Source organism: Nicotiana attenuata, unplaced genomic scaffold (genome assembly GCF_001879085.1).
Source record: "Nicotiana attenuata strain UT unplaced genomic scaffold, NIATTr2, whole genome shotgun sequence".
Lineage (NCBI taxonomy): Eukaryota > Viridiplantae > Streptophyta > Magnoliopsida > Solanales > Solanaceae > Nicotiana > Nicotiana attenuata.
Genome location: NW_017674817.1, coordinates 11148 through 38461, shown reverse-complemented (window position 1 = coordinate 38461; position 27314 = coordinate 11148). Strand labels below are relative to the sequence as shown.

The window sequence follows — 27314 nt, the reverse complement described above, 5'->3', positions numbered from 1 at the left end:
AGGTAGCAGCTGTTCTGAGGGGGAGGATTTGCTTGCTTCAGACTTAATGCCTCTGGTGCCTTGTTGAGGAGTGAATTTTGGTGCTTTGTATTTCTTGAACCAAGTTCCCTTAACCAAAGTGTACCCCATCATAGTAAAGGAAGTCTTGTCATAGGTGCTGGAAATAATCTTAGGGGCATAGGGAGACAAATCCACTTTCATAACTTGCAAAATATGAGAGATTAGTAAACCATAAGGCAAGCTGTTAGCAGAAGAAGAGACATCCCTGATGCTTTCAAGCATATACTAACATACCCACGCGAACCAGTCAATAGCTTTTACATTCACAAGACAGTATAGAACAAACATATCTCTATAGACATGGTGCTGAGAGAACCAGTACTGGGTAACAGGTTAGTAGCAATAATGTGAGCTAGAACACGGTGCTCAAACTTTTGGTTTTAGGACCAATATTATGGGGTTTTCAGACAAAATACTTTTTGGTTTTTCAAAAGACAGTTCAAAATTATCAGGCCAAGAATGTTGCACAAAGAAACACCCAACAAACTTAGTTGCAAAGATCTTTTCAAACTGATAAGAGTTAAGAATAATGCGAGTTCCCAAGACCATGGATCCCAAGTCATCTTTGTCATTCACAAATAGATTAGCATAAAACATATGCACAGGCTCTTCATACACAATGTCACCGACAGTCACAAATAGAGTGAGAAGTTTTTGAGTTTCAAATACAGAGATAACATCACAGTGAGATTTTTTCATGGATTTCAAACTTACAGTGCGTCCATAGGCAATCGACTTCCCTTTGTAGGCAACAAATTTGGATTTGTAGTCGGGACCATAGAAGTTTATCTTGTCCTCGGGCCCAAATTCTATATTCTCGAATTTTCCTTTCTTTTGAAACGACTGTTCGGGGTTTGACTCCATTGGACGTTTTCCAGTCCTCTTTTGAGTAATAATGATTTCTTCCTGTGAATCCCTGGACTCATCTTCAAATTGTTGATGGTCTGAGCTTTCTGACGATTCAACATCCACAGTATCATCAGTTTGTGGGTTCTTCTTAAAGCGATGGCTTCTTGGAGGCATAGAGGAAGACGGTGAGGGTTTGGTTTTGTCCATAAGAGAAAAAGCAGATATCTTTTCTTTTATGAGTAGGCAATATGAACAAGAAGGGGGTTAAAAAGAGGGGTAAGGTGATGATGAAGGGTTGTCTCAATTCTGGAGAGACGTATGAAAGGCAACTGAAAAGTTGCCTTCTAAAGACCCGCCGTCAATCACGCCATTAATGCATGCATAGAGTAATCAAATCAACTAATTATATTTTAGGCGAAATTTTCAAAAAACAATTATAGAACATTCTTTAAAAGAAAGAGCCTTAGAGAAATTAAATGGGATTAAAGCAAATGCCTATTTTATCACGAAGGAAACAAAATCTTTCTTCAAGTAGAGGTTTTGTAAAAATATCTGCTAGCTGATTTTCAGCGTTAACAAATTCTAATACAATATCACCTTTTGCAATATGATCACAGATAAAATAATGCTTAATTTTAATGTGCTTGGCTCTAGAATCATGCACATAATTTCTTGAAAGGAAAATAGAACTAGTGTTATCACACATATTTGGAATGCAATTAAGACGTAAATCATCGTCTAAAAGTTGATGCATAATCCATAAAACTTATGTATAGCAGTTGCCTACAGCCAGGTATTCTGATTCAGTAGTAGATAAGGCGACACAACTTTATTTCTTGTTGTGCCAAGAGATAAGAGATTTTTCAAGTAATTGACACGTTCCACTTGTGCTTTTTCGATCAATTTTATCACTTGCAAAATCTGCATATGAAAAACCTTTGAGATCAAATACATTTAAGCTTTCATACCATAGTCCATAGTCGATTGCCCCTATCATATATATGATGATTCGTTTAGCAGCAGTTAAATGAGATTCTTTGGGAGCTGACTAATACCTTGCACACTTGCAGACACTAAACATGATATCAGGTCGACTAGCCGTAATATAGAGGAGAGATCCGATCATACCTCGATACATTATTTCATCAACACTCTTACTGTTTCTATCTTCATCAAGGGTGGTTGATGGACTCGTGGGAGTCCCTATTGCTTTAACATTAGACATGCCAAATTTCTTAATGAGCTCTTTTGTATACTTGATCTGGCTAATAAAGATTCCTTTCTGTGATTGCTTGATTTGTAGCCCAAGGAAGAATGTTAATTCTCTCATCATGCTCATTTCAAATTCTCCTTTCATGATGTTTGAAAAATACTTGCATAATTCTAGGTTAGTACTTCAAAACATAATATCATCAACATAAATTTGTACAATTAAATTACCTTCATCTGAGCGCTTAATAAAGAGAGTAGTTTCAATATTACCTCGATCAAATCCATGTTTGACTAAAAATGAACTTAGCCTTTCATATCAAGCTCTAGGGGCTTGCTTCAGCCCATATAGAGCCTTGGATAGTTTGTAGACATGATTTAGAAAGGATTCATTTACAAATCCTGGGGGTGGCTTAACGAACACTTCCTCAGAAATAAATCCATTTAAGAAAGCACTTTTCATGTCCATCTGAAACAATCTAAAGCACTTGTGAGCAACACATGCTAATAAAATACGAATTGATTCTAATCTGGCAATAGGAGTAAAGGTTTCCTCATAGTCAATTTCTTCTTGTTGCGAGTAACCTTGAGCAACCAGCCTAGTTTTATTTCTTACCACTTGGCAGACTAGTTTAGCTTGCTCCTGTAAACCCACTTTATTCCAATAATAGATGCATTAGGGGGTTTAGGGATGAGTTCACATACATTATTCTTCTCAAATTGATCAAGCTCCTCTTGTATTTCAACTATCCAGCTATTATCCCCAAGAGCCTCATTTACCTTTTTTATTTTTCCTCATCATGCTTTTTATAACTTTAGAAAGCATAGCTATATTCTCATCTTGTTATCCTCCTCCTCCTCCTCCTCCTCCTCCTCCTCCTTCTTCTCCTCCTCCTCCTTCTTCTCCTCCTTCTCCTCCTCCTCCTCCTCCTTCTTCTTCTTCTTCTTCTTCTTCTTCTTCTTCTTCTTACGACTCAGCCATGGTTGCTTTAAAGGCAACTATTTTTTTGTTGTACTTGCCTGTCTAAATGAGTTTTCTCAAAGGCAATTAGATCACCTCTAAGTTCATCATATGACATCTTGTCAAGATCTTGATATTCCGGTGCAATGACTTTGGGTTGCCAAATGGTGGGTAGGCTCCTTAGTATTTTTTTTGACATGTTCTCCACTTCTGATTGGTCTACCAAAGGTTTTCAAATATCCAATAACTTTGCTGAATCGTGAGAACATTTCTTCTACTAATTCTCCATATTTTATTTGGAATAATTCATAATCACGAACTAGGAGATTTATCCTTATTTCTTTCACTTTGTTTGTTTCTTCATATGTGACTTCTAACTTGTCCATATTTCTTTCGCAGTTTCACAGCTTGATATCTTTTCATACTCTTCTCCGCTTATGGCATTGTACAGGAGATTCTTTGCCTTAGCATTCACTTGAATAACAACTGCTTGTTCTTCAGTGTAATCATCTAAATCAAGAGGGTCAGATGGTACTATGATCTCATCGTCTTTATCCTTCCTTGGTGGAATTGGAAGATTTTACTTTTTGATCACACGCCATACTTTAATGTCATATGACATAGTATTGGTTTTCATTAGCACTTTTCCAGTGTGAAAAGTGCTGACCGTTGAAGTAGGGTGGTCTTACTTGAGAGGTTCCTTCTTGAAATTGTGCTCCCATGAGTGTTTGATCCTATGTTCTTTTCCTCACTTGCTGTTAGGCAATACTTGTGAGTTCTTGCTCTGATACCAATTGAAACACAATAGGGGAGGGGTGAATTGTGCCCAATTTAAAAACTTAGTTGACTAGAGAGAGAAATAGTCGACTAATATTTTTCAGTAGGTTTGATTTCAGCAGAAGTAAATTATGCAAAAACAAAAATAGTAAAGACACAGGAGTTTTATACTGGTTCAGTACCGGTGTGGTACCTACATCCAACTAGGGTCACAAAGTTTCTCTTAGATCTTCAATATTGAGTCGTTACAACAGTTGTGGTTTTTATTCGTTCACCACTAACGATATTCAGCAACAGTATTTATCTTTGCTTGACACCACTCTTGTTTTGTTTTCTTAACTCTTCCTATCTTTTTGCGACACTAGTAAACTCAAGAATATAGTGTTTGTACTAAGAACTAGAAAGATATAGAAACATGTATTAAGTTGCATAAACTTCCTCGTCCTTCCTCATCTTCTTAATAGTGCTCGATGGAGTTCCTGACCTTTTTCTGAGATTGTGGAAAATTATTTATAATGCAACTTTTCCTTTTTGAGGCAGAATATTCTAAGAGTAGGACTCACGGGTAGCCTCATGAATCCAGCGTGTGAAGTACAACCAGATTCTTTCTCAATGTGCAGTTTTGCTCCTTTGTCTTTCCAATCATTTGCTCTTGATTCTTCCGCTGATTTTTCGTACTTCACTGATTTCCTTGTATGATTGAGAGTCTCTTGCTTGTTTGATTGATTCCTTTTCCTTCCTTGTATTCCTTTGATGGACAGATTTGAATATCATAGCCGCTGACTCTTTGATATTGATCTTTTTCCTTCCTTGTATTCTTCAGAGTCGTTGCTTCTTAATTCTCTTATGCCTCCTTGGATTTGATTAGTGAATTTGCACACATTATATATTTATATTAGTCAAGGCTTTTTGCTATTATCATCATTAAAATTCTAAACCTAACAAAATGGCTCTATTATTCCCTAAATATTTGAATCCTTATATGTTTTGGCAATGTCTAAAAGTAGAAACAAGTCTCTTTCCAACTTTGGAGTTGAAATGAGGAAGAAACGATCAAGTTCCAGCTCAACTTTTCCCCCTAACAAAAATAGTAACCAAAAAAGTCACAATTTGAATAAAAAAGCAAATGTAAAAGAGTAGAAAGATGAATAAACAGTCAAAAGCACATTATTCCATCAACCTCCTTATGTCCCCTAGTTCAAACACTCCCCACCCCCTTCCTAGCCTCCCAGGTACTTTATTAAATTATAGTAATATTCTTATTGTTCACTTAACACCTTATTATATATGTGTATTAATACATGAATTTTCTTCTAAATGCTGGTAAACAATTTGCAACAATTTTTTCTTACTAACTTGACTTGATAATATTAGGCATAATTTTGGTTGAACTTCTACAACTTCTTTGAATTTGGTTTACCTTTAGGAATGCCCCTAATGCTCCAAAGTAACTGTTCAGAGTAAAAAACTCAACTCACATTTCGAAATTTTTCTACTATCCATCTAAATACTGATCAACTATGTCTTTTATTAATTAATGGAGTCAGTCATTTAAATTCTTTGCACCTATTACTCTTTATTTAAGTCTAGTAATGTTCAGAAAATTTAGTACAATCAAATTATGTTGACATTAGTCATCAATTTGAAACAACCAAGCAATGATGGAGTGAGAAATTTTAGCAAGAAAATGCTAGAATGCGACATTTATTATTGTCAAGGTAATTTCACAATGTATAAAAATATGAAAAAAGTTAATTATAACTTTACTGCGTATAATTTTTCAAAGAACAAGATTCAATAGAACTCCCTTTGCGGTGGGTAGCTTTGTCACTGGCCTCAAGTACTATTCGCATTCCAAATTCAGCTTTATATATTGGCAAGGAAATTTTTTATACTATCATCATTTAAAAGATACGTAATTAATAAGTAAAACTTTTATACTCCATCAAGTTTAGTTTTACTTATTGACTTTGCCTTCCCCTTTTTCAATTTAGATGAGGTAGCACGGAGTTTAAAAAAAATAACAAGACTTTTGAAACTTTTGATTTTAAAAGCTTAAGGCGTAAAAGCTTTGTGGAGCCATGATATTTGTATGGCTATAAAAGTTTCTCATTAAGGGTAAAATAGATAACAGCTTGTTTGGATGGTTGTTCCCCATTGTATCGTATTGTATTGTTATCCTAAAACAATATTTATTTTGATTGTTTCATTAAAATTGGTTGTATTGTATTGTTAAATACATTGTTCCGAAACAATGAAAAGTCCCCTTTTTTGAAACAACTGATTTGGTGTGGTGGGATTGTTTCCTATTTTTCTTTCAAATTATATCCTAACTTATTATTCCACAATTTTAGTTTACCCTTTACCTTTTTTTTTCTATTTTAACTTCAAATCTCCAACCTATAACCTACTTTATTTTTTTCCAGAACTTCTGCCGCCAACGTTAAAGGTGTTTTGCCGCCTTCTGTTTTTTTCCCCTCCTATTTTGCTTTTAACTCAATTCTAATCAGTTGTGCTCCTTTGTTTTGCCTTCTTCTGTCTCGCTCCTTTGTTCTGCTTTCTTAACCTTCTTCTGTTTTGTTTTTTTAAATTATTTTTATGCATAATTTTTGATAAATTTAATATTTAATAATTGAGGGTATTTTGGTAAACTTATCAGTTACAGTACAGTACGATACAATCAAACCAAACAGCAAAATATTATTTAACAATAACAAACAATACAATCTATCCAAACATTGTATTCATAAAACGATACGATACAATACAATACAATACAATACAATACTATACATTATAAAACGACGGGGAACAATGATCCAAAGAGAGTGTAAATAAAGAGTTTAAAATTAAATTATTTCCAATTGTAAAATGTGTCATTCTTTTTTAAATAGACTAATAAGGAAAGTGTATCATCTAAATTGAAATAGAGGGAGTATATTTTTTACCATAATACTCATAATTACAATAGTATTTCAAAATGTCTCGAGAAATAATGGGAATGAATAATTAAGGAAAAAATGTTTTCTCTTAATTTGGTAAAATAAACGAATAAAAATAAAAAATTTAGTACAATGGATAAGTAAAAATAAAGAGACGGAATAGTTAACAAGTTGAATAGCAGTGAATAGAGTAAAATACTACACTATGCTATTAACTCCATTTCTCTACTAGTCTTCGTCTCGACAGTACGCTTTCCTTTTTTTCCGCCAATTTGGAGTTCCTCAAACACAGGAAATTTATATACAGAGAGAGACAGAAAGAGATACAGAGGAAAAGAACAGTGCGTGACTTCTCGTGATTTTCCTCATTCAATTTCACCCATTCCCCCTTTTCTCTCTCTCTCTCTCTCTCTCTCTCTCCCTCTAAAGTAGTAATTACTTATGGGGGTTTCTCTTTTTCCCTTCAAAGTTTTCAACTTTCTCAATTCTTGCCACTGAAATAACACCCATCTTCTTCTTCTTCTTTGTTCTATAAAAATTTAGCTTCCTTTTTTCGCTGCTGATCTCGTTTCAGGTTGCTGCTTCATCTCTTTTCTTGTCCGTACATGTGTACCTTTTATTTTATGTTTGAGCATATTTTGTTTAAAGGTAGAAACTTTATGTAGTATTGTCTTTCTTCTTTTTGAATGTTCACAGTAGCCTTAAAGCTGGTCCTCCTTTCTGGGTTTTGTTTCTTCTGCTCCTGATTGAAATATGACATCATATTTGCTGATATTTTTTTTCCCTTTTGGGCTTTTCTTGGAACACTACAGTTTGTTGATTTTGTCTTTTCATAAGCTGAAATGTTTCGTGTTGTTTGATCCTATTAAAGATTGAATCTTTTTTAGTTTTTCTGGGTTGCCCTTTTCTAATGTTAAGTATTTCTTGTATGTCATTTTTCCTTATATTAGCTAATAGGTTCAGGTCTGCATACACATTACCCTCCCAAGACCCTGGATGTGGGATTATACTGGATATGTTGTTGTTGTTGTTCTGTGTATCATAGATTTTTTGACTGAACTTTTGGATTATTTTAGCTTGATTTTGGTGGATTTATCATTTGAAGCTTTTCTTGAAACTGTTGTGGGGAAACAAAATTGCTGGAGCAATGCATATAGAAAAACTAATGAAATTTAGAATTAAAAATGAAATAGAAAAGTGAACAGGTCATATGAGTTCACAGCTTTAAGCATTAATAAATGTGCAAGAAAATTAACGATATGTTGGAAATTTATCGTTCTTAAACTCGTCTTCATGTTGGTTGTCTAGAGTAGTAAAGTCTACCCAGATTTGTTTTTTGACATTGTCTACATATGAACAACTGGCTGTAGATGTGATAAATAGGTGTATAATATGGAAAACTGTGTAGTCCTTTATCTTCAATTCCCAACTGCAGTAATTAAAACAGAAGTACTGGAAAAGACATAACTTGTGGGTACTATAAATTGTTTTTATTGGCTTTAAATGGCTCAATTTTTCTTGTGAATTGATTGTTCATCATTAAGTTGCTGAACTATTTCATCTGTAGCAGATAATGGATGCTGCATACTGAATGCAGTGAAGAGGTAGTTGCCAAACTTTTTCATATTGGAATTGAATATGATCAACAACCATTTTGGAGGTCTTCTAATGAACCGCTGCAATAGTGTGCTTCTTTCTCTTCATACTGCTTTGCTGAGATTGGTTAGATAGACTTTACTGGCCACATCAAACTTCCTTTTAGAAATGCTTCTAGAAGCAATGGGCGGTTTGCCTGCTACTTGTGAAATTACGGAGTCAATAGAGGAATTAAATCCTGAATCTAAAATGGATGATGATATCCTGAACACTGGTAAACAGTATTGTATGAAGGATGATATTAACAAACTGTTTGAAGCTATAGAAATTAGGACTTCCCATAGAGGTGTCAAAGATGCATTGAATAAAAGCGCAATGAAGAGACCAATGAGATCTAGCCCCGCTCGAGCATCAGGTTTTGATAATTCTGAGCCTGCAAATTTGAAGCAGGCCTTCAGAGGATTATGCATCTCTCAGGCATCAGAGCTTGCGGCTGTGAAGAAGCGGTCGTCGAAAGCGTCCAGGCTGTCGGGTGTCTCAGAGACAGGGGCTGCCAAAAGACTTTACAGGCCCATTGCTGTTCAGGTTAATGGCCCTGAACATACTGTCAACGAAGGTATAGGAAATTTAGTGGAGATATCCCTCATCCCAGATATGAGTATGTCAAATCCTTCTGATAAGATTACTGACTATGAACATGTGCCCATTAAAGAAAAATCTACTTATGCTGCCTATTCTTGCCATCTTTCTAAAGATGCAATGAAACACGGTGCAGAAACAAATGAAATTTCAGGAGGAGATGAAGCTTTTCCACACTCAACTGATATTGGTTCTGGTTACTTAAAAGAAATGTCTGAGCAGAAAGATGTTTTGGAACTACCGCATTCTTCAACTGCCACTTCTGCTAATAAAAAAGTTGAAGCCCAAATGATGCCAACCCCAGATGAAGCTCCGACAACTCTAATCCCAGCAGACAAGGAGCAGGCACGAGATTTTGATCTTGTTTCTTGCTCATCTATTTTTAATACTGGAAATAAAGTCATCAGACCTACCTCTAGCAGTCCAAGTCTGATGAGACCAGTTTCCAGAAGCAGAACCTTTGTTAAGAAGAAAGTCGTTTCTGTTCTCACCAGCAGTTCCAAGCAATCTAATGGTGACAATGATTTGAGTTGTAGTACAAGTGAGATTGCTTGTCAGACACCTGAACATGGACTGAGGAATAATCAGAAAGAAGAGGATAAGGAATCTTCAGAATCATGTGGTGCTAATAGCATAGAAGTTAGTTCATCCATGCTCGATGCTAGTGTTACCAAACCTGGTCTCAGCTCAAGCAGTTGTAACAGAACAAGAAGTATAGTTACAAAAGGTGATGAAAGATCATTGTCTAGAGAAAAGGGGGAGATATCTCAAAGTTCAAAGAGTAGCATCGGGGATTATAGCAGCACCACAAGCTTTAGCGAAGAAAGCTATCGCAGTGCGTCTAGCCGCAGTGGATATCGACCTCATATGTCCAAGGATTTGAGATGGGAAGCCATTCGTTGTGTCCAGAAGCAGCATGGAAACATTAGTTTGAGGCAATTTAAGTTGCTTAAAAAACTTGGCGCAGGGGACATTGGGACTGTTTATCTATCTGAACTAATGGGCACAAACTGTCTGTTTGCTGTGAAAGTTATGGACAATGACTTTCTGACCAGCAGGAGGAAGATGACAAGAGCGCAGACTGAAAAAGAAATACTGCAAATACTGGATCATCCATTTCTTCCTACGCTCTATGCCCATATTACCAATGACAAATATTCATGTTTAGTGATGGAATATTGTCCAGGAGGTGATCTCCATGTGCTCCGACAAAAGCAACCCAACAAGAATTTCTCTGAACAAGCAGCCAGGTTACTTTTAATTTAGTTAACTTATTCCCTGAAACTATTTCTTCTTATATCCACTTAATCTAGATTCCAAAAGAGAAGGCAACTAACTCTGCAAATAGAACTATTCTATCCTAATAACAGGTAATATAGGTGGGATATACATTTTGTGGTCACGCTCTTATTTCGCGATTGCTATCTGGTTGATGAAGTTATGCGTGTCTTAGGGCCTTTATGTTTAAGACTTTAGAGAATCTCTATTTTCAAGGGTCTACTAGAATCTCTTTTGCTCCTACTAAATGACTTCTATTTATTATTTGCTGATGGATAATAGCTTGCTTTATGCTATAACTTGAATTATTCACAAGAATAGAACTCAACTTGTGTAAGTATGGAGGTTAAATGATATTTAGAACCAAGGTTCAGTACAAGAGAACAGGAAATATTAGAGAACTTCTCTCATTGATTTGGATTTTTAGCGGATCAAGCTTATGAGATTTTAAAAAGTATCCTTCCCTTCCAGTTTCCTTGTATGTCCCATGTGAAACAGCAAAAAAGATAATACTGTTCCCAAGGTTTCTGATAACACCAGTCTTTGTTTTCAATATACACTTAATACTGACTGCCCATCAGTGAGAACCTTTAAAATGACTTGAATACTTTTAGCCAAAAAATTGTTTTTGACTTAATCAGGGTAGGTCAATCGAACTTATAGGGAAGTCTCTTAATCTGCAAAGCTTGAGAGGGTTCCTCGTAATTGTCGGAAAGCTCATGGGGTCTAGTCTATGTCAAATTATGTCCAATTTTCTTCCAGTTTCCTTTAATTTCTTCTCATTGGTCATTCCATTTTCCGACCCTAGCATCCGGAAGTGAATTCCCACTTTTTATGGAGACTTTATTGAGTTAGTTTCTGGTGAGTGAATTGGGATATGCAACCTCTCTTTCCAGTCATTCTTGTACTTAAATTTAGTATCTCAGGTGACACCTAACACGTCGAGCCTACTCTTTCAAATTTTACTTAATAAATTTCCAAAACACTTGTGTTTGAGAGAAGATCTTATGCTTTATATGTTACTTTGTTGGACAAGTCTTCCTAATGTATTTTTGTAATCTGGTGATGGGAGTGCATCTTGTCAATTTTAATCTCGCCAGATGCAGTTCAAGTGGTTTTCTACGTGATCTTGACATTTGCCGTTTCTTTGCACAGATTTTATGTCGCTGAAGTTCTTCTTGCTTTGGAATACCTTCACATGCTTGGAGTCATTTACCGAGACTTAAAACCAGAGAATGTCTTGGTTCGAGAAGATGGTCATATCATGCTCTCCGACTTTGATTTATCTCTTAGGTGTGCTGTTAATCCTATGTTGGTGAAATCATCATCTCCTGTCGTTAAGCCTCCAAAGACATCTAATCCATGCTCGGAATCTAGCTGCATAGATCCCTTTTGCCTACATCCATCCTGGCAAGTGTCCTGCTTTACCCCTAGATTTTTATCTGCCGCAGGTAAGACACGTAAGCTAAAAGCGGACATTGCTGCCCAAGTCACACCTTTGCCACAGCTGGTAGTGGAGCCAACCGATGCCCGCTCCAACTCGTTCGTAGGAACCCATGAGTACCTGGCACCAGAGATCATCAAAGGAGAAGGTCATGGCAGTGCAGTAGATTGGTGGATGTTTGGTATCTTTCTATATGAACTGTTATATGGAAGGACACCTTTCAAAGGACCAGGAAATGAGGATACATTAGCCAATGTGGTTTCTCAGTGTCTCAAGTTCCCTGCATATCCTATGGTTAGCTCTAGTGCGAGAGATTTGATCAGACGGTTGTTGCAGAAGGAACCGGAGAATAGGTTGGGAGCTGAGAAAGGGGCAGCAGCGATAAAGCAGCATTCTTTCTTCGAGGGACTTAACTGGGCATTAATACGATGTGAAACACCACCAGAACTGCCTAGATTCTGTGACTTGGGAAATGTAATCCTTGATACCAACCAACAGAACAAGGAGAGTGCCAAGCCTCAAAAAGAGTTCAAAAGTATAGCAGAGGATATTGAGTTTGAGATGTTTTAGCGATACTAGAACTGAGAATGGATAGGTTTGTTTTCTCTTCTTTCTTTCTCTCCTTTTTAACACGATATCTCTTATCCATGTAATTGGTATATATAGGCATTAGTTACATATAGCATATAGTGTAGAATCCAGAACTTGGCATCAATTGAATAGCAGAATATACCATGTTTTGTAGTAACAAAGTTGTGCTTGGGAGTGGAGTAATTTGAAGCAGCCAGGATGGAAATTGGATGTAAAGAGGCTTCAAAAAGGTTTCAGATTGTACTATATAGTAGCTAAGTTGCTTTTGATTGGATATATATAGACACATTTGTCCGAGTTTTCAGCTAAGTGTGGGATTTGATTCCTCTTTAGAGTATATAAAGAAACTTGGTGAATGCAGAAAAACAGAACAAAGTTCCTTTTGAAACAAACAATATTTTCTAGCTCAGCAGTGACCAAATTGGGAGGTTAATGCATGAAACGGTCAATCCTGGGCCTCTGCCATGTCCAGGACTTCATGTTACTCAAACTCTTAGAAGTAGACATATCTAAAGATATCATCCTGAACATCTCCTTTGTCAAGTCGACCGGAGAATTCTGCAAGAGGTCAATGCTGCTGACAACTGATATTTTAGATTAAAATTGGTTGACTGACCCTACAAATAATAAAATGAATTTTAATTGGGTTTTATTGTATATGACAAACGTCCGGATCAGGGTGATACTTCTAGTAACAATGTCGCATATTTGTTTAGTTTCAAGTAATGATTTATTGAGATATAACTGATTTAAATGGTCATTAATAATAAATTGAATGTAATCTAATTTATATAGGGTTTGATTTTGAAGAAATATATAAAACATTCAAAGAGTAAATAATTGTGGGTAATACTATCAAGAATAATCAAACATTGATCAAATATACACCAATATATCTTACTGTTGTTAGTACATACTGAAATCAAATAGAACTAGAGTAAAACTAAATAAAATCAATTACAGTTTGGAAAGCCTGATGCTTTAGAATAAAACATACAGTAGTGACACATATTGTATAAGTGAAAACAGGTCAAGGTAAAAGCGTAGCAGGATAATTTAGTAGTAACGATTAAAGCTAAGGGCGTCCACGGTGTGGGATATTACTGGGTATGTTGTTGTTGATTAAGCTAAGGGCGCCTACATTTTCTTAAATTCTAATTTGGTGCGACTATTATTAATCTTTGTCATGGATTAGAAACACCTTATACAGGGGTCAAAGAGGGCCTGGGATTTCTCATTTTAACATACTTTTTAACATTCAAAATACGATAAAGGAAGATGCATTAGTTGCCATGCTGATTTCCACAACGGCACTGTCTAATACAAATATCCATAAAACCCAAACACATGAGCAATTGTTTTATGCTGCCGAGTACTGATGGCAAATGCCATATATCGGCACGCTCTATTGTCTGCGTCTAACCAGTATTAGCTACTAATAAGTAAGTCCACAAATGAACAAACAGGTCTAAAATATCCCCTTTCGAACTTCAGCTGCCATAGTAACGATGGTCGAGCAGACACCACCATTTAAACCTTCTTACCTATGCCATGAGACATATTGTAGATCCCTCTCCCCTGAAACATCATCCAGAGTCTGATTAGAGTTGATTTTAGACAGAGGATAAAGCAATCTACAAAATTTCAAAGAAACTCACAATCATAAACAAAGCAGTAGCTGCCAAAGCAGCTGGAATGGCCACTGAGGTGATCTTGTCATAACGACCTTTCAAGTATGTGTGCTTGTGAACACTTTGGAAAAACTTTTGCTTCTCAACAAGCTTTTCTCTGGGATAGAAAGGTGCTTCTTCTGACATCCTGCATTAATTAGTTTAACCAGGTCTACGTTAGGATGCTTAATATCCATTAAGCGGGTCCACTACTTCCTTCCTTTTTGTTATAAGCATATACTTGTATGATTTTGTTTCCTTATTTTACCATCTCAAGAGAAATTGTTTGACCTTTTAACGTATTTGTGGCACAGCAGGAGATAAGTGAATCTTTCAAGGATACTAAAATAACTAAAGCAAGATTTGCATAAAATAATTTACTCTGAAAAGGAGGTGTCAATTGAACTTGCAGTCGAGAAACCAGATAGACAAGAGAGGAATCCATCAACATAAAGCACATACTTAAAAGTGCATGAATTGCATATGGTCGAAGGCACTGGCAGAACACCCAGTCATTTGAATAAAGTGCATAAAGGAATCCACCAAATAAAGGTCTCTAGCACAACAAAGAAGCAAAGCCAGACTGATCTGAGTGTAACATGCACGGAATTAAGGCTCTATCTATAACCACAGGAACAAGCTGAGAACGTTTTACTTCAAAACACCACATATATTGATTTATTCATCTCTAAAGCAGCATGAAAACTAATAAAATAGCATAACCGGAAAGAAAAAAAACAGAACCAAAATGAACTGGTGGTGATGGAATACCCTGTGAGATCTCTCTTGTGGGTGAGAGTTGTCTTTTTTTCTTTTTTTTCCAAATGAATCTCAATAAGTTCCGGTGGTGACCGTAACCCTTGAAGAAGAAGAACACAACAATAACATACCTAGTAATATCCCACACTGTGGGGTCTGAGGAGGTAGTGTGTACGCAGACCTTACCCCTACCTTGTGAGGATAGAGAGGTTGTTTCCAATAGACTCTCGGCTCAGGAAAGCATAAGCACCACATTAATGAAAATATAGACAAGGGACAGTACCAAAAAGCCATATAAAAGCAGAATAAAAACAACAAGACAGTAAGGTGATCAACAATGAAAGAAAACAACGGTTAGTCATAAAAACCTACAACCAATAGAAAGCGAGACGGTGTGCCAATACAACTGTTATGAACACTCTAGACTACCTACTCTACTACCCTAATCCTCGACCTCCATATCTTCCTATCAAGGGTCATGTCCTCGCTCAGCTGAAGTTGCACCATATCTTGCCTAATCACCTCTCCCCACCTCTTCTTTGGCCTGCCTCTACCTCTCCGTATGCCCTCCAATGTCAACCTCTCACACCTCCTCATCGGTGCGTCTATGCTCCTCCTCCTCACATGACCAAACCACCTAAGCCGCACTTTCCACGTCTTGTCCTCAATAGGGGCCACACCCACCTTGTCGCGAATAACCTCATTTCTGATCCTATCTAACTTGGTGTGCTCACACATCCATCTCAACATCCTCATCTCTGCTACCTTCATCTTCTGGACATGAGCGATCTTGACTGGCCAACACTCGGCCCCATACAACATCGTTGGTCTGACCACCACTCTGAAGTTTCGGTGGCACCTTCTTGTCACACATAACACCGGAAGCGAGTCTCTATTTCATCGATCCCGCCCCAATACAATGTGTAACATCTTCATCAATCTCCCCACCCCCCTGAATAATAGACCAAGGTACTTAAAACTTCCTCTCCTAGGGATGACCTGCGAGTCCATCCTCGCCTCCCCTTCCGCTCCTTGAGTCTCGCCACTGAACTTACACTCCAAGTATTTTGTCTTAGTCTTGCTCAACTTGAAACCTTTAGATTCCAGGGTCTGCCTCCATATCTCTAATTGCGCGTTCACACCGTCTCGCGTCTCGTCAATCAATACAATATCATCTGCAAATAGCATGCACCACGGCACCTCCTCTTGGATGTGGCGCATCAGTACGTCCTTCACCAGAGCAAACAAAAAAGGGCTGAGCAACCCCATCATAACCGTAAAATGGTCCGAGTGCCCACCCACCGTCCTCACTCGGGTCTTTACTCCATCATACATGTCCTTAATCAACCTAACATAGGCAACAGGTACCCCTCTAGCCTCCCAACATCTCCACAAAACCTCCCTCGGAACTTTATCGTACGCCTTTTCTAAGTCGATGTACGCCTTTTCTAGTTGAAGAAGAAGAATGAAAAGAAAAACTAGATGCTTTGCAAGCTGAAAGGTGAAAAGTGAGATGGTTTTTGGTGGAATCAAATTCAATGGATCTAGTGAAACGGAAGAAGAAAGCAACACTTAAGGTTTAACTATTCAAAAAGAAAACAGAAAAGAACAAATGAAAGCAAGTGCTGACCAAATGATATCCATGGCTTACATCCTCAAATTCTAATTTAACAATTACAATATCACTTCCGCTAAACTAAGATGAAAAAAACTGCAGTGACAAACATGTTCTGATAACATATGTTGGTAGATAGTTAAACCAAGGAGAGAAAGACAAAGCCAAGACGGTGTTGGCACTCATGTTAACATCAAAGATTATATGATTAAAGATACGTGACGTTCAAAATTTATCACAACCACGATCAAATCAATAAGCCAATTAGCTCCAAGATTTACATGATTTTTGCACCAAATGGATAATAAACATGGCTTGACTCAACGGTAAAGTCATAAAAAAACCCTTTCACCAGACTGTAATATCAGTCACTTATTGTCTCGTTTGCATAGCTTAGCTATAGCTAACAAGACATTTATTCATCACTTCTTCCTCAAGAAGGTTATACCAGAGCAACCTTATCATTCATCCTCGCGCTAGCAAGGAATTGAGATAGTTCTACGGCTCACCAACAGAATTCATAATCTTTTTTTATTTAGGCACCTTACGGATCAACTGTGGTTCTCAATTACCCCATTGTGACTCGAACTTTGAAGTTGTGGCATCTCGCACACTGAGTCAACCCATACAATTATGAACTTTATCAATTGGAATGAAATTATCATTTTGAAGCTGACCTAACAAACTAGGCTAGCCTCCCAACTAACAAAGATGAATCTAATCCAGATAAAATTGAAGTAAGTTCAGTTATCGTGGTATACCAGCCGTCAAAGAATCCTTAGAATCAAATCAATCCACCATAATAAATAGATCGACTTTTAAACACACATAAAAAGAAAAAGCAAAGGAGCATACAAAAGGGTGAAACAAAATTCAATCAATCAGCACAATCGCAAATGATATATCATTGAAAATGCCAAATTAGACTAAAGATTAAACATCACAACAAGCAAATCAGTCAACTACATCGGAATCAAACGATTTCAGAAGAAAACCCTAGTAAGGTACGTGCAAGGAAATTAAGAAAACCCGAGCAAGGGAGAAACTAGGGTTTCGACGATATAAGAGATTAACTCACTTGAGAGAAATGGATAGAGAGAGAGCTGAAGGCAACGAGCAGAGGGCAGCGCAGACGAAGAGATACAAAGACAAATGAAATTGTTGAGGCTAGAGTCGGAAGATTCCGGTGATAAAGTGAGTTCCCTTCTTTGGTATTTTGACTTTTGACTCTCCCTCCTTTTAATTCTTGGGAAAGGAGATAAAATACGAATATTACAAACTAAACACAAACGATTGGCACACTATTCTATTTTGGAAATTTTGCTAATTTCATGCTTGGATTTTTCTTTCTTTTTGTTTTTTTTTTTAATTTAATTATCTTTATTTTTTCTTTATTTAGATTAGTGTTACTTCATTTTGGAAACAGGGATTATCTGTTAGGAGCTTCAATTTAGAGCAAACACTTAAATATGATAATGTCAATGGTTTCAAGTTAGAGCACACACTTAAATCTGATAATGTCAATGGTTATGGCTATAAAAAAGATTCAAACGTGATATCCACCACCTATAATGTTTACTATAGAACATGTTTCTTTTACGACAACAACAAACCCAGTGTAATCTCATAAATGAAGTCTGGGGAGGATAGTGTACACAGGCCTTACCCCTACCTTGTGACGCTAGATAGGTTGTTTCCGATAGACCCTCCGCTTAAAAAACGCAAACATGAAGCAACCAACAATAACAACACAAAGAAAAACAATGACACTATGTGTAATAACAAAGATCTAAAAGTAAGAAGTACGAGATATACTATTAACAATACTGGTAAGAATGACGCAATATGGGATAACAAAGATCTAGGAACACGAAAATATAAGAATAGTACTAATATTACTGGTACGATTAGGAGAAACTCTCGACTACCTATCAACCTACAATCCTAATTTTTGACTTCCACACCTTCCTATCGAGAATCATGTCCTCGGTAAGCTGAAGCAATGCCATGTCCTGCCTAATCACCTCTCCCCAATACTTCTTTGGCCTATCTCTGCCCTTCCTCAGACCCGCCATGGTCAACCTCTCACACCTCCTAACCGAAGCATCGATGTCTCTCCTCATCACGTGTACGAACCATCTCAGCCTTGATTCCCGCAATTTGTCTTCCACAGGGGTCACTTCCACCTTGTCCCTAATAACTTCATTTCTAATCTTATCTTTCCTAGTATGCCCACACATCCATCTCAACATCCTCATTTATGCTACTCTCATCTTCTGGACATGGAATTTTTTGACTAGCCAACACTCAGCACCATACAACATAGTCGGTCTAATTATCACTCCGTAGAACTTGCCCTTAAGTCTTGGTGGCATATTCTTATCACACAAAATACCAGATGCGAGCCTCCATTTCATCCACCCCACTCCAATACGATGTGTAACATCCTCGTCAATCTCCCCGTTGCCTTGGATAACAGACCCAAGGTACTTGAAACTATCTCTCTTGGGAATGACTTATGTAACAAGCTTCACGTCCACCTCTGCTTCACGCGTCTCCTCACTGAACTTGCACTCCAAGTATTCTGTTTTCGTCCTACTCAACTTGAAACCTTTAGACTCCAGGGTCTGTCTCCAAACCTCCAGCCTAGCGTTAACCCTGTAATTTCTTTTAGTATATTCCATTTTGGAGAGATCGTATATATTCTTGTTGTTAAAAAATAAATAAATTAATATACGCATATATATATATATATATCTAGAATAAAAGTAACTTAGAACATGATTTCTAAGTTAGGCCTCTCTCCTCATATTTAGCAATGCTTTCGTTTTCTCCTGTTTTTTTTTTTTTTTTTTCTCTGATGTATATCTACATTAATTCGATTTTCTAAAGAAGACTTTCCATAATTTTCTAAGGATGAGAGCTAAATGTGCAATATATGCTTAAGAAACAATATTACAAGTCAAATTCTCCCTCCGTTTCATATTATATGAGGTAGTTCGACTCGGCACGGAGTTTAAGAAAAAAGAATAAGACTTTTGAAACTTGTGGTCTTAAAAGGGTCATGACATTTGTATGGCTATAAAAGCTTCTTATTAAAGGTAAATGGGTAAAATGTTAAGAATTTAAAGTTGAATTATTTCCAAATTTAGAAATGTGTCATTTATTTTAGAACATACTAAAAAAGAAAGTACCTCATGTAATATGAAACGGAGGGAGTAATTATTTTCTGATCTCCTTTCGACGTTCAAGTTGAGTATGTGAACAATTTCTTGTCTTTTCTTCCACGATTATGAAAGATTAAGAGCAGTATATATGTACCTTGAATATAGCATCTTCATTTATCCATGGAGTTCTCGAGAATTCTTTCGCTATTTTCAAAATGTCTGCCTTCACTAATTAGCAAAGATCATTAAAGCTACGGTCAGTGGCGGAGCTAAGAGAAGCAAGGGAGTTTTTCTGAATCCCCTTAATTTGTTGGAAAATTACGTTGTGTATAAAAAAGAAAACTATACATATATATGAGATGTTGAACCTCATTGGCTTCTTCATGTTTAGTTTTTTTTTTAATCCCCCTTGGTAAAAATTCTGGCTCCATCACTAGAGCTGTCAATATGGGTGGGGCCGCGCTAGCCCAGCCCAGCCTAAGCGGGCTTTAGCAATTGACGGGCTGGGCTGGGCTAGCCCACCATTTTGATGGGCCTTATTAAGGTCAGCTCACCCCAGCCCTATGTGGGCTGCGAGCCCCCACGGGCCAGCCCATTATTTTTTAAAATGTAATTTTATATATTTTTTTAAGTTCTAACTTAAAAATAGATAAATATTTAAAAGCTAAAAAAATCTTATCGGAAAAATTTCAGAAAACTTAATACTTATACTGTTCCAATATATCACAATAAACACTAAAAAAGTAAAAGACAAGACTATATTTCATTCACTAAAAGTCAAAACTCAAAACAAACTACTCAAGAGAACGTCCATGACGCCTATGGGATATCCAACACATCATCTTCATCAATCACATTTGAATCCGCTTGCGAGAAGGTTGTCTTAACATCTTACTTTCACTTACATCTACAATTTGTATGCAATATTAGTTAGTTAAATATTAAAAATAATTAAATTTTTAAAATTAATTAACGTTTTAAGATAGATATCTTTTAATATGATGAGCTTAATAAACTTTAAGCTTGGAATGCTCTTCTTGATATTTTTTGGGTCATATAATTTTAATTTTATATTTTATATATTTTAAATACGTATTTTTATTAGGCCTACGGGCCGGGCCGGCCCTGCCTCACGGGCCGCGGGCTTACTCTGATCGGGTTTAAAAGCCTCGTTCTTAGATGGGCCCCAAAAATTCTAGCCCAACCCTGCTAAATCATGAGCCAAGCTCATATTGACGGCTCTATCCGTCACTAGCGATAAAACATATGTTAATTTTTACTTTTTTTTTCTCCATATCATAATTCAAGAACCATTTATTTTTCGTAACTTTGAAGCTTCGTCTATCTTGAGGAATATGTCCTATGCAAATCTCTGTTTGACCAAAAAGTATTAAACCTTTTGATAAAACTAATTAATGATAAAGTAGAGGGTAAATCTTAGCCAAATATAATCAACTTTAGATCTAAACATAATGGGCATTAAAATCAAAGAGATCGAGTTCATACAACATATCTTAGAATGAGTAAAAGATATAAAATGTAAATAATAAGCGTACAACTTCAATATATTGTTCCATGTTTGTAAAAACAAAGAAGACAAGGGATGGATCATGTTGATGACTATGGGATCTAGCTTTATTGATTCAACAATGGAGATTACAAAGGTTTTCCACCTGGAATACAGACCTCTTCCTTCTTCCCTTGGAGATCTTTTCCGTGTCTTCTGTTTCTTCCCCCTCCCCTTTTCTCTGCTTTGCCTTCCTTATATATATTGTCAATTTTCCCTTTTACCAACGGTTCTTGACCAGCGTGCACTCTCATGACTGTGTTCTTCCTCACTCGCCCCAATATTACGTTCTACCATGTAAGCCTTCTGATGGCCTGATCTTGGCAGTAGCCGAGATACTCATCGCCATTACGCCTCGTAGGCACGACCATGACTTGGTCGACCTCTTACCGTTCCTTTTAATGATAACCATCTGATGGTCAGATTTTGACCCATACAGTTAGTCCTCCGCCCGTTGGGGTCGCCTTTTGGCGAGCTCGATGGGCAGACCCTGTTGATTCAAGAGTTGAGAGAAATCTGGACATCATGCGAGGGACGAGGTCCTCATAGCAAGGTGACGACGTGATGCTTCAAGGACTTTACTGGGCTGTTACGTCAGTTCAGAGATGGATCGTCACGTCGGTTCGAGGTGCCATGAATACCTGTTAAGCGTCATTATGGCGCACGTTTCCCAAGCACCGTATCATTTCTCGTGCCCTTTTAGTTCTTTTTGATTGGTGGCTCTCGGGTTTCTCGCTCAGGACATTAGCGTTCCTATAAATAGGGGGAATCCCTTATTTGATTGTTATGCTTTTCAACTTACCTGAGAGAATTTTACAATATTCCACCTTCTTCAGCATTTCATACTTCTGCTTGCGTTAGAATTCGACGTGGCCTTTCTCTCTTTCCCTTCGTTGTTCTTGTTTATTTCGGTATAGACAGACAAATGGCTGGTACTTCTTCCCAGACTGGTAGATTGGTTGAAGCTTCGGTGCCGGAAAATGACGTACCCCTTCTTGAAGAGGAAGTGGAGGTGGTGGAAGACGAGGGGTTTCCAATGGTGGATGAGATAGTACCCCGTCCGGGGAAGTTAAGGACTGACTTCAACAGTCCTACCGAAAACGAACTGGAGCCTGTCCCTTCCACCATGGATGAAGCGGCGATTACGGCACTCAAGGCCAAGTGGGGAATCCCAATTCATATCGAAATGGTACCGACGGCGGGGAAGGACATTGTACATTTGCACCGCCTGGGGTACTGCGCCTTTTACGCGTACCCTTTTGTTATTGGGTACACGCTTCCCCTCCCCTCTCTGGTGGTAGACTTCTGCCACTTCTACGAAGTGTGCCCGACTCGGCTTTCTCCGTGTATGCGGTAAAATCGAAGGGTCCAATTTTCGACCATTACGACGCTTCGTAAGCAAGCTTTCCAAAGGCTCGAGACTACGGTCAAGATTTACACCCGAGGGGCCATCGATGCCCGACTTTGAGACAGTGCAAGTCGACAGTTATGATAAAAAAGTGGGAAGCTCCCTAGGTACGAAGTCCTGACTGGCATCACCTGCAAGAATAATACCAGTCTGCACCAGACCACTAGGTAGATGTGTCAGCTATCTTACTTTGTAATAAATGCATTTGTACTATGTTAGGTTTCTCCCTCATATAAAAAGGGGGATCCTTGTCATATTGTAGACATCTGATATACGCAAGAACATTCTCTCTGCTCTCTAACTTAACATATTGTCTTGTGCTTATTGCTTCATCTATTACTTACATTTATTGTGTTCCATTTATTGTTCTTCATTCATTGCTTATCATTGATCATAAAGAGCCATCATCATAGCTCTCATAACTGTTATCTCCCTCTCGACTGCTCCAAGTCGGCCCTCCAACTCGACCCCGAGGCCTCATATACGACAGCTCGAGGCCCCGATATCCAGCCGTTTGATTCGGTTATCATATCGTCTCTAAGCTATAAACCTTGCTTTCTAATCTTTTACTTAGCATCCATTGCTTAAACAACTAGCATAAAAATAGATCACGTATTTTTAGAATCCCATAATCAAATTTAATTGTTATTATCATTTTTACGGTAAACAGTTTGGCGCCCACCGTGGGGCTAAAAATAATAGTGATTATTTTCTTGCTGGTTTTACTACATAACGCAAGTTATCTTTCACGCTTTTTCTTGTCCAAGATCTTCGGTTTCAGGTCAAAATGTCTGACTCAGTAAATGGAGGTGAAAACAACAATCTTGAGGACCATGGAGAGAATGGTGTGGATGTTCCAGGTGTTGGTGTACCACCACGAAACCCCGAGAATGCACCAGAACCAATTCCCGTGGACGCGGTCTCGCGCGACGTCCAACACATCGATATAAGCTCCCACACTAACATGAGCGTACATCAGGGAGAGCAACCAGAAGCCCAAAAAACCCCAGCTCGGGAGGAACAGGAGGTTAGCCTTCACATTATTTTTGAGATGTTACAGGCACAACAGCTGGCAATCGCTCAGCTGCAGAGTCACCAGAAAACTCCCAGCACGGTAGCATCGGGGACGACCCCCCCCCCCCCCGGCCAAGCAAATACTAGAGAGATCAAGCAACAAAGGGTCGACAGCCGACCCCGCCACCGTAAAGATGCTCGAGGACCTCACAAAGAGAATCGAGTCGGGCGAGAAGAAGATAGAAGCCAATGATAAGAAGGTAGAGACCTACAACACTAGGGTCGACCAAATTCCGGGCGCACCCCCGATCATGAAGGGTGTAGATTCGAAGAAGTTTGTACAAAAGCCATTCCCGCAGGAAGCTGCTCCGAAACCCATTCCAAAGAAGTTCAGAATGCCCGACCTCCCGAACTACAATGGAACCTCGAACCCCAATGAGCACGTCACTGCCTACACTTGTGCAGTGAAGGGCAACGACCTGAGGGACGACGAGATAGAGTCCGTCCTGCTAAAGAAGTTCGGGGAAACACTCTCGAAAGGGGCCATGATGTGGTTTCACAACCTAGCTCCTAACTCTATAGACCCATTTGCCATGCTGGCAGATTCTTTCATAAAGGCACATGCTGGTGCCATCAAAGTAGCAACAAGGAAATCCGACGTCTTCAAGATCAAGCAAAGGGAGAATGAGATGCTGCGAGAGTTCGTATCTCGCTTTCAAATGGAACGAATGGAACTACCACCAGTCTCCAACGACTGGGTAGTGCAGGCCTTCACTCAAGGTCTGAATGAATGAAGTTCGGTGGCTTCGAAGCAGCTGAAACAGAATCTGGTTGAATATCCCGCCGTGACCTGGTCGGACATTCACAACCGATATCAATTAAAAATCAGGGTTGAGGACGACCAACTAGGAGCCCCTCGGGCTTAGTATACCCAAGCAGGCTTCTGGAAAAGGAGCCAAAGCCAAACAAAGAAAGGTACCAGCCATACACCGAAGACAGGAGAAACGCCCCGAGGCGCAACATACCCCGCAACGATCGAAGGATGGACCGAGGCCAGAATCCTTGGGGACTCGTCAACAGAGCTGGATTCGATAGGCACACAGGGCCAACGGAGGAACCTCGCTTGTCGGAATACAACTTCAATGTCGATGTCTCAGACATCGTGTTCGCCATCAGTAAAATTAGAGACGCCAAGTGGCCCAGGCCTGAACAATCAGATCCTTCGCAAAGAAATCATAATCTAGTGTGTGAATTTCACAACACGCACGGCCACATGACCGAGGATTGCCGCCAGCTCCGGGAAGAAGTAGCCCGACTACTCAGCAAAGGTCACCTCCGAGAATTCCTCAGTGGCCGGGCCAAAAATCAGTCCAGGAAAGAGAGGCGACCAAGAAGAACGAAACAAATGAGCCACAACATGTCATCCACATGATTTTGGGAGGCATCGATGCCCCACAGGAGCCCATGATGAGAAGAAGAAAAATATCCATCTCTAGAGAAAAGCGAACTTGGGGTTACATACCCGAGGATGCTTTCACATTCAGCGACGAGGACATCGAGACCTTGTCTCATCCTCACAACGACGCACTGGTAATTTCTTTCTTTGTAAATACATTTCAAATTAAACGTGTACTTGTGGATCCAGGTAGCTCGGCCAACATTATCAGGTCGAGGGTGGTAGAGCAGCTCGGACTGCTTGACCAAATCGTGCCCGCCTCTCGAGTAATCAAATTCAACATGGCGAGCGAAACAACGAAAGGGGAAATCACCCTCCCAGTCAACGTGGCTGGTACAACCCAAAGTGCCAAATTCCATGTCATCGAAGGAGACATGAGGTACAACGCCTTGCTCGGAAGGCCATGGATACACTGCATGAGAGCAGTACCATCCACCCTCCATCAAATGATGAAATTCCCGACAAATACTACTAGAAAATGAGCCTATTGCAACAGTTTTTTTGTAACAGTTATAGAACCGTTGCCATAGAACTGCTATAGCAACGGTTACAACCGTTACAATAGAAGTTGGATGATAGCAGTACGCTTTAGATATCAGACCGTTACAATTATAGTTTAACCGTGGCCATAGATGTTTTCACAACGGTTTTGTAAGGTGGCCTAATAGACCTGTCTATGGTAACGGTTATTTGGGAAACAATTATTATCGGAACGGTCTATTTTCTCCTCTTCAGTTTCCCTCCTAAAATTTGCTAAACCCGCCAATAACAATCCCTATTTCTTTTTTTTTAATTAAATTTCAAAATATAAATATAAAATTATAATTTATATTCTATATCGTATAAACTCTCCTAATAAGTCCCCAAATATCAGTACCCACCAAACCTCCAAAACTCCATCGATATTCCCAAAGCCTTATTGTCTTCTTTGCCATACCGTAAGAAAAAGTACCAAATCTGAAAATTGGGTTTGAGTTAAGGTTTTAGATCTGAAAATTTCCCTCTTATAAGAGAAAAACATTATGGAAGAAATTTTGATGGTTTTATAGTGCTTGAAATCTAGTTGCTGCTTTGATTCCCAAATCGTATCTCGACTTCCCGACTGCTTGAAGGGAAAGCTGAACCCAAATCCACCTCGACTGCTCGACTATTCGACTGCTTGAAGTCAAAAATTGGGAAAAGACGAAAGGCAAAGTTTGCAACTGGAATAACAATACAAATAGGTATTCCTTGAACAACCACTTTCATTACTTTCATGTGTTTCATATTTCATGAGCTTTCTTTACAAATTCTTGATTTTACCTTCTAATGGGGTTTAATTTTTATAGTGATTAGTAGCTCTCTATAGTTGTAGATTTGGTTGTATTTGGGGGTTCAATATTTGGGTAAATAGGGTTGTATACTGCTACTACCTCTTTCATGGTTTATTCCGATTATTTTTTCAATTTTTCAACTGCAGATTTGTCGAACTGTAGAATTCTTCGTTTACTGGTAGTGTAAGAAGAAATAATTGTTGGTAGCTGAGGAGAAATTGTTGCTGGTAGCTAAGGAAAAAATTGTTATTGGTAAGTAGTTTTTAATTTAAATTTTGGATAACTGAAGTTGCTGGTAGTGTACTTGTATACTTCTTATTTAAGATTTTTTATAATTTTAATTTTCTCTATATTTTCTTCCTTCCCCATTATCAAGGCTACTCTTAGGATTAGGGTTCTGTTTTGGGGTTTTCTTAATTTGTTGGTTGAGTGCTCTCCAACTTCTATGTCGTAGGATGGTTTGAATTATTGGGGGTTTAAGGATCCGAGTTTGTTTTATTAAGAGGGTTTATAATTTATGCTTTTATTTTGGGCTAAAACTAGGATTTCATGTATCTTGAATCTCAACAAATTAGCTGCTTTAAGTAACTTTTGAAAATGTTATCATTGTTATGACAGCGATATTGATTTCTACAAGGAAATGGCTTCAGTTTTACAAATAAAAGTTTCAGGTATATGCATAGAACAAGTAGGAACATATCATTACTGGCAACATCGCTATAGCAGAATCATAGCTATTATGAGTATGAAAAATGGGTTAAACGACGTATAAAGTCAATCATCGAGATGTCCTAGCAATTAAGAAATTAAGAGAGGTCTGCTGCATTTCTCCTATAATAGAAGTATGAAAAAGGGTGAAATTTTTTCTGATCTGAGTCTTGTCTGTAATGATGTTTGTGATTAAGGTTTTCAAGTACTTCTTCAATTTATTTTATTTCCCTTTGCGTTATTTTACATGCACTGCTAACTGCTTGTTTGATTGTTATATTTCAAGAATTA

General features: G+C 38.2%; 2 protein-coding genes across 2 annotated transcripts; one reads left to right on the top strand and one right to left on the bottom strand.

Annotated features, from left to right (window-relative positions):
- Positions 1 to 7019: 7019 nt before the first annotated feature.
- LOC109219313 (serine/threonine-protein kinase D6PKL1-like) lies at positions 7020 to 12650 on the top strand. Its single transcript, XM_019383750.1, has 3 exons — positions 7020 to 7372; positions 8369 to 10283; positions 11467 to 12650. Exons 2-3 carry the CDS (start codon positions 8563 to 8565, stop codon positions 12323 to 12325), a joined length of 2580 nt encoding a protein of 859 aa, XP_019239295.1. The 5' UTR covers positions 7020 to 7372; positions 8369 to 8562; the 3' UTR covers positions 12326 to 12650.
- A 959-nt stretch (positions 12651 to 13609) lies between these two features.
- Positions 13610 to 17606, bottom strand: LOC109219314. The gene is made up of 3 exons (XM_019383751.1): positions 17469 to 17606; positions 14005 to 14164; positions 13610 to 13924 (listed from the first exon to the last, which is right to left on the bottom strand). Exons 2-3 carry the CDS (start codon positions 14161 to 14163, stop codon positions 13877 to 13879), a joined length of 207 nt encoding a protein of 68 aa, XP_019239296.1. The 5' UTR covers position 14164; positions 17469 to 17606; the 3' UTR covers positions 13610 to 13876.
- Positions 17607 to 27314: the final 9708 nt, after the last annotated feature.

What these genes read in the sequence shown, in the direction of transcription:
- LOC109219313 (XM_019383750.1), top strand. Translation starts at nt 8,563, where the DNA reads ATGCTTCTAGAAGCAATGGGCGGTTTGCCTGCTACTTGTGAAATTACG. An exon ending in TTCTCTGAACAAGCAGCCAG is followed by an intron (nt 10,284 to 11,466) that starts GTTACTTTTAAT and finishes TTCTTTGCACAG; the next exon opens with ATTTTATGTCGCTGAAGTTC.
- LOC109219314 (XM_019383751.1), bottom strand. Translation starts at nt 14,163, where the DNA reads ATGTCAGAAGAAGCACCTTTCTATCCCAGAGAAAAGCTTGTTGAGAAG. An exon ending in CTACTGCTTTGTTTATGATT is followed by an intron (nt 13,925 to 14,004) that starts GTGAGTTTCTTT and finishes ATGATGTTTCAG; the next exon opens with GGGAGAGGGATCTACAATAT.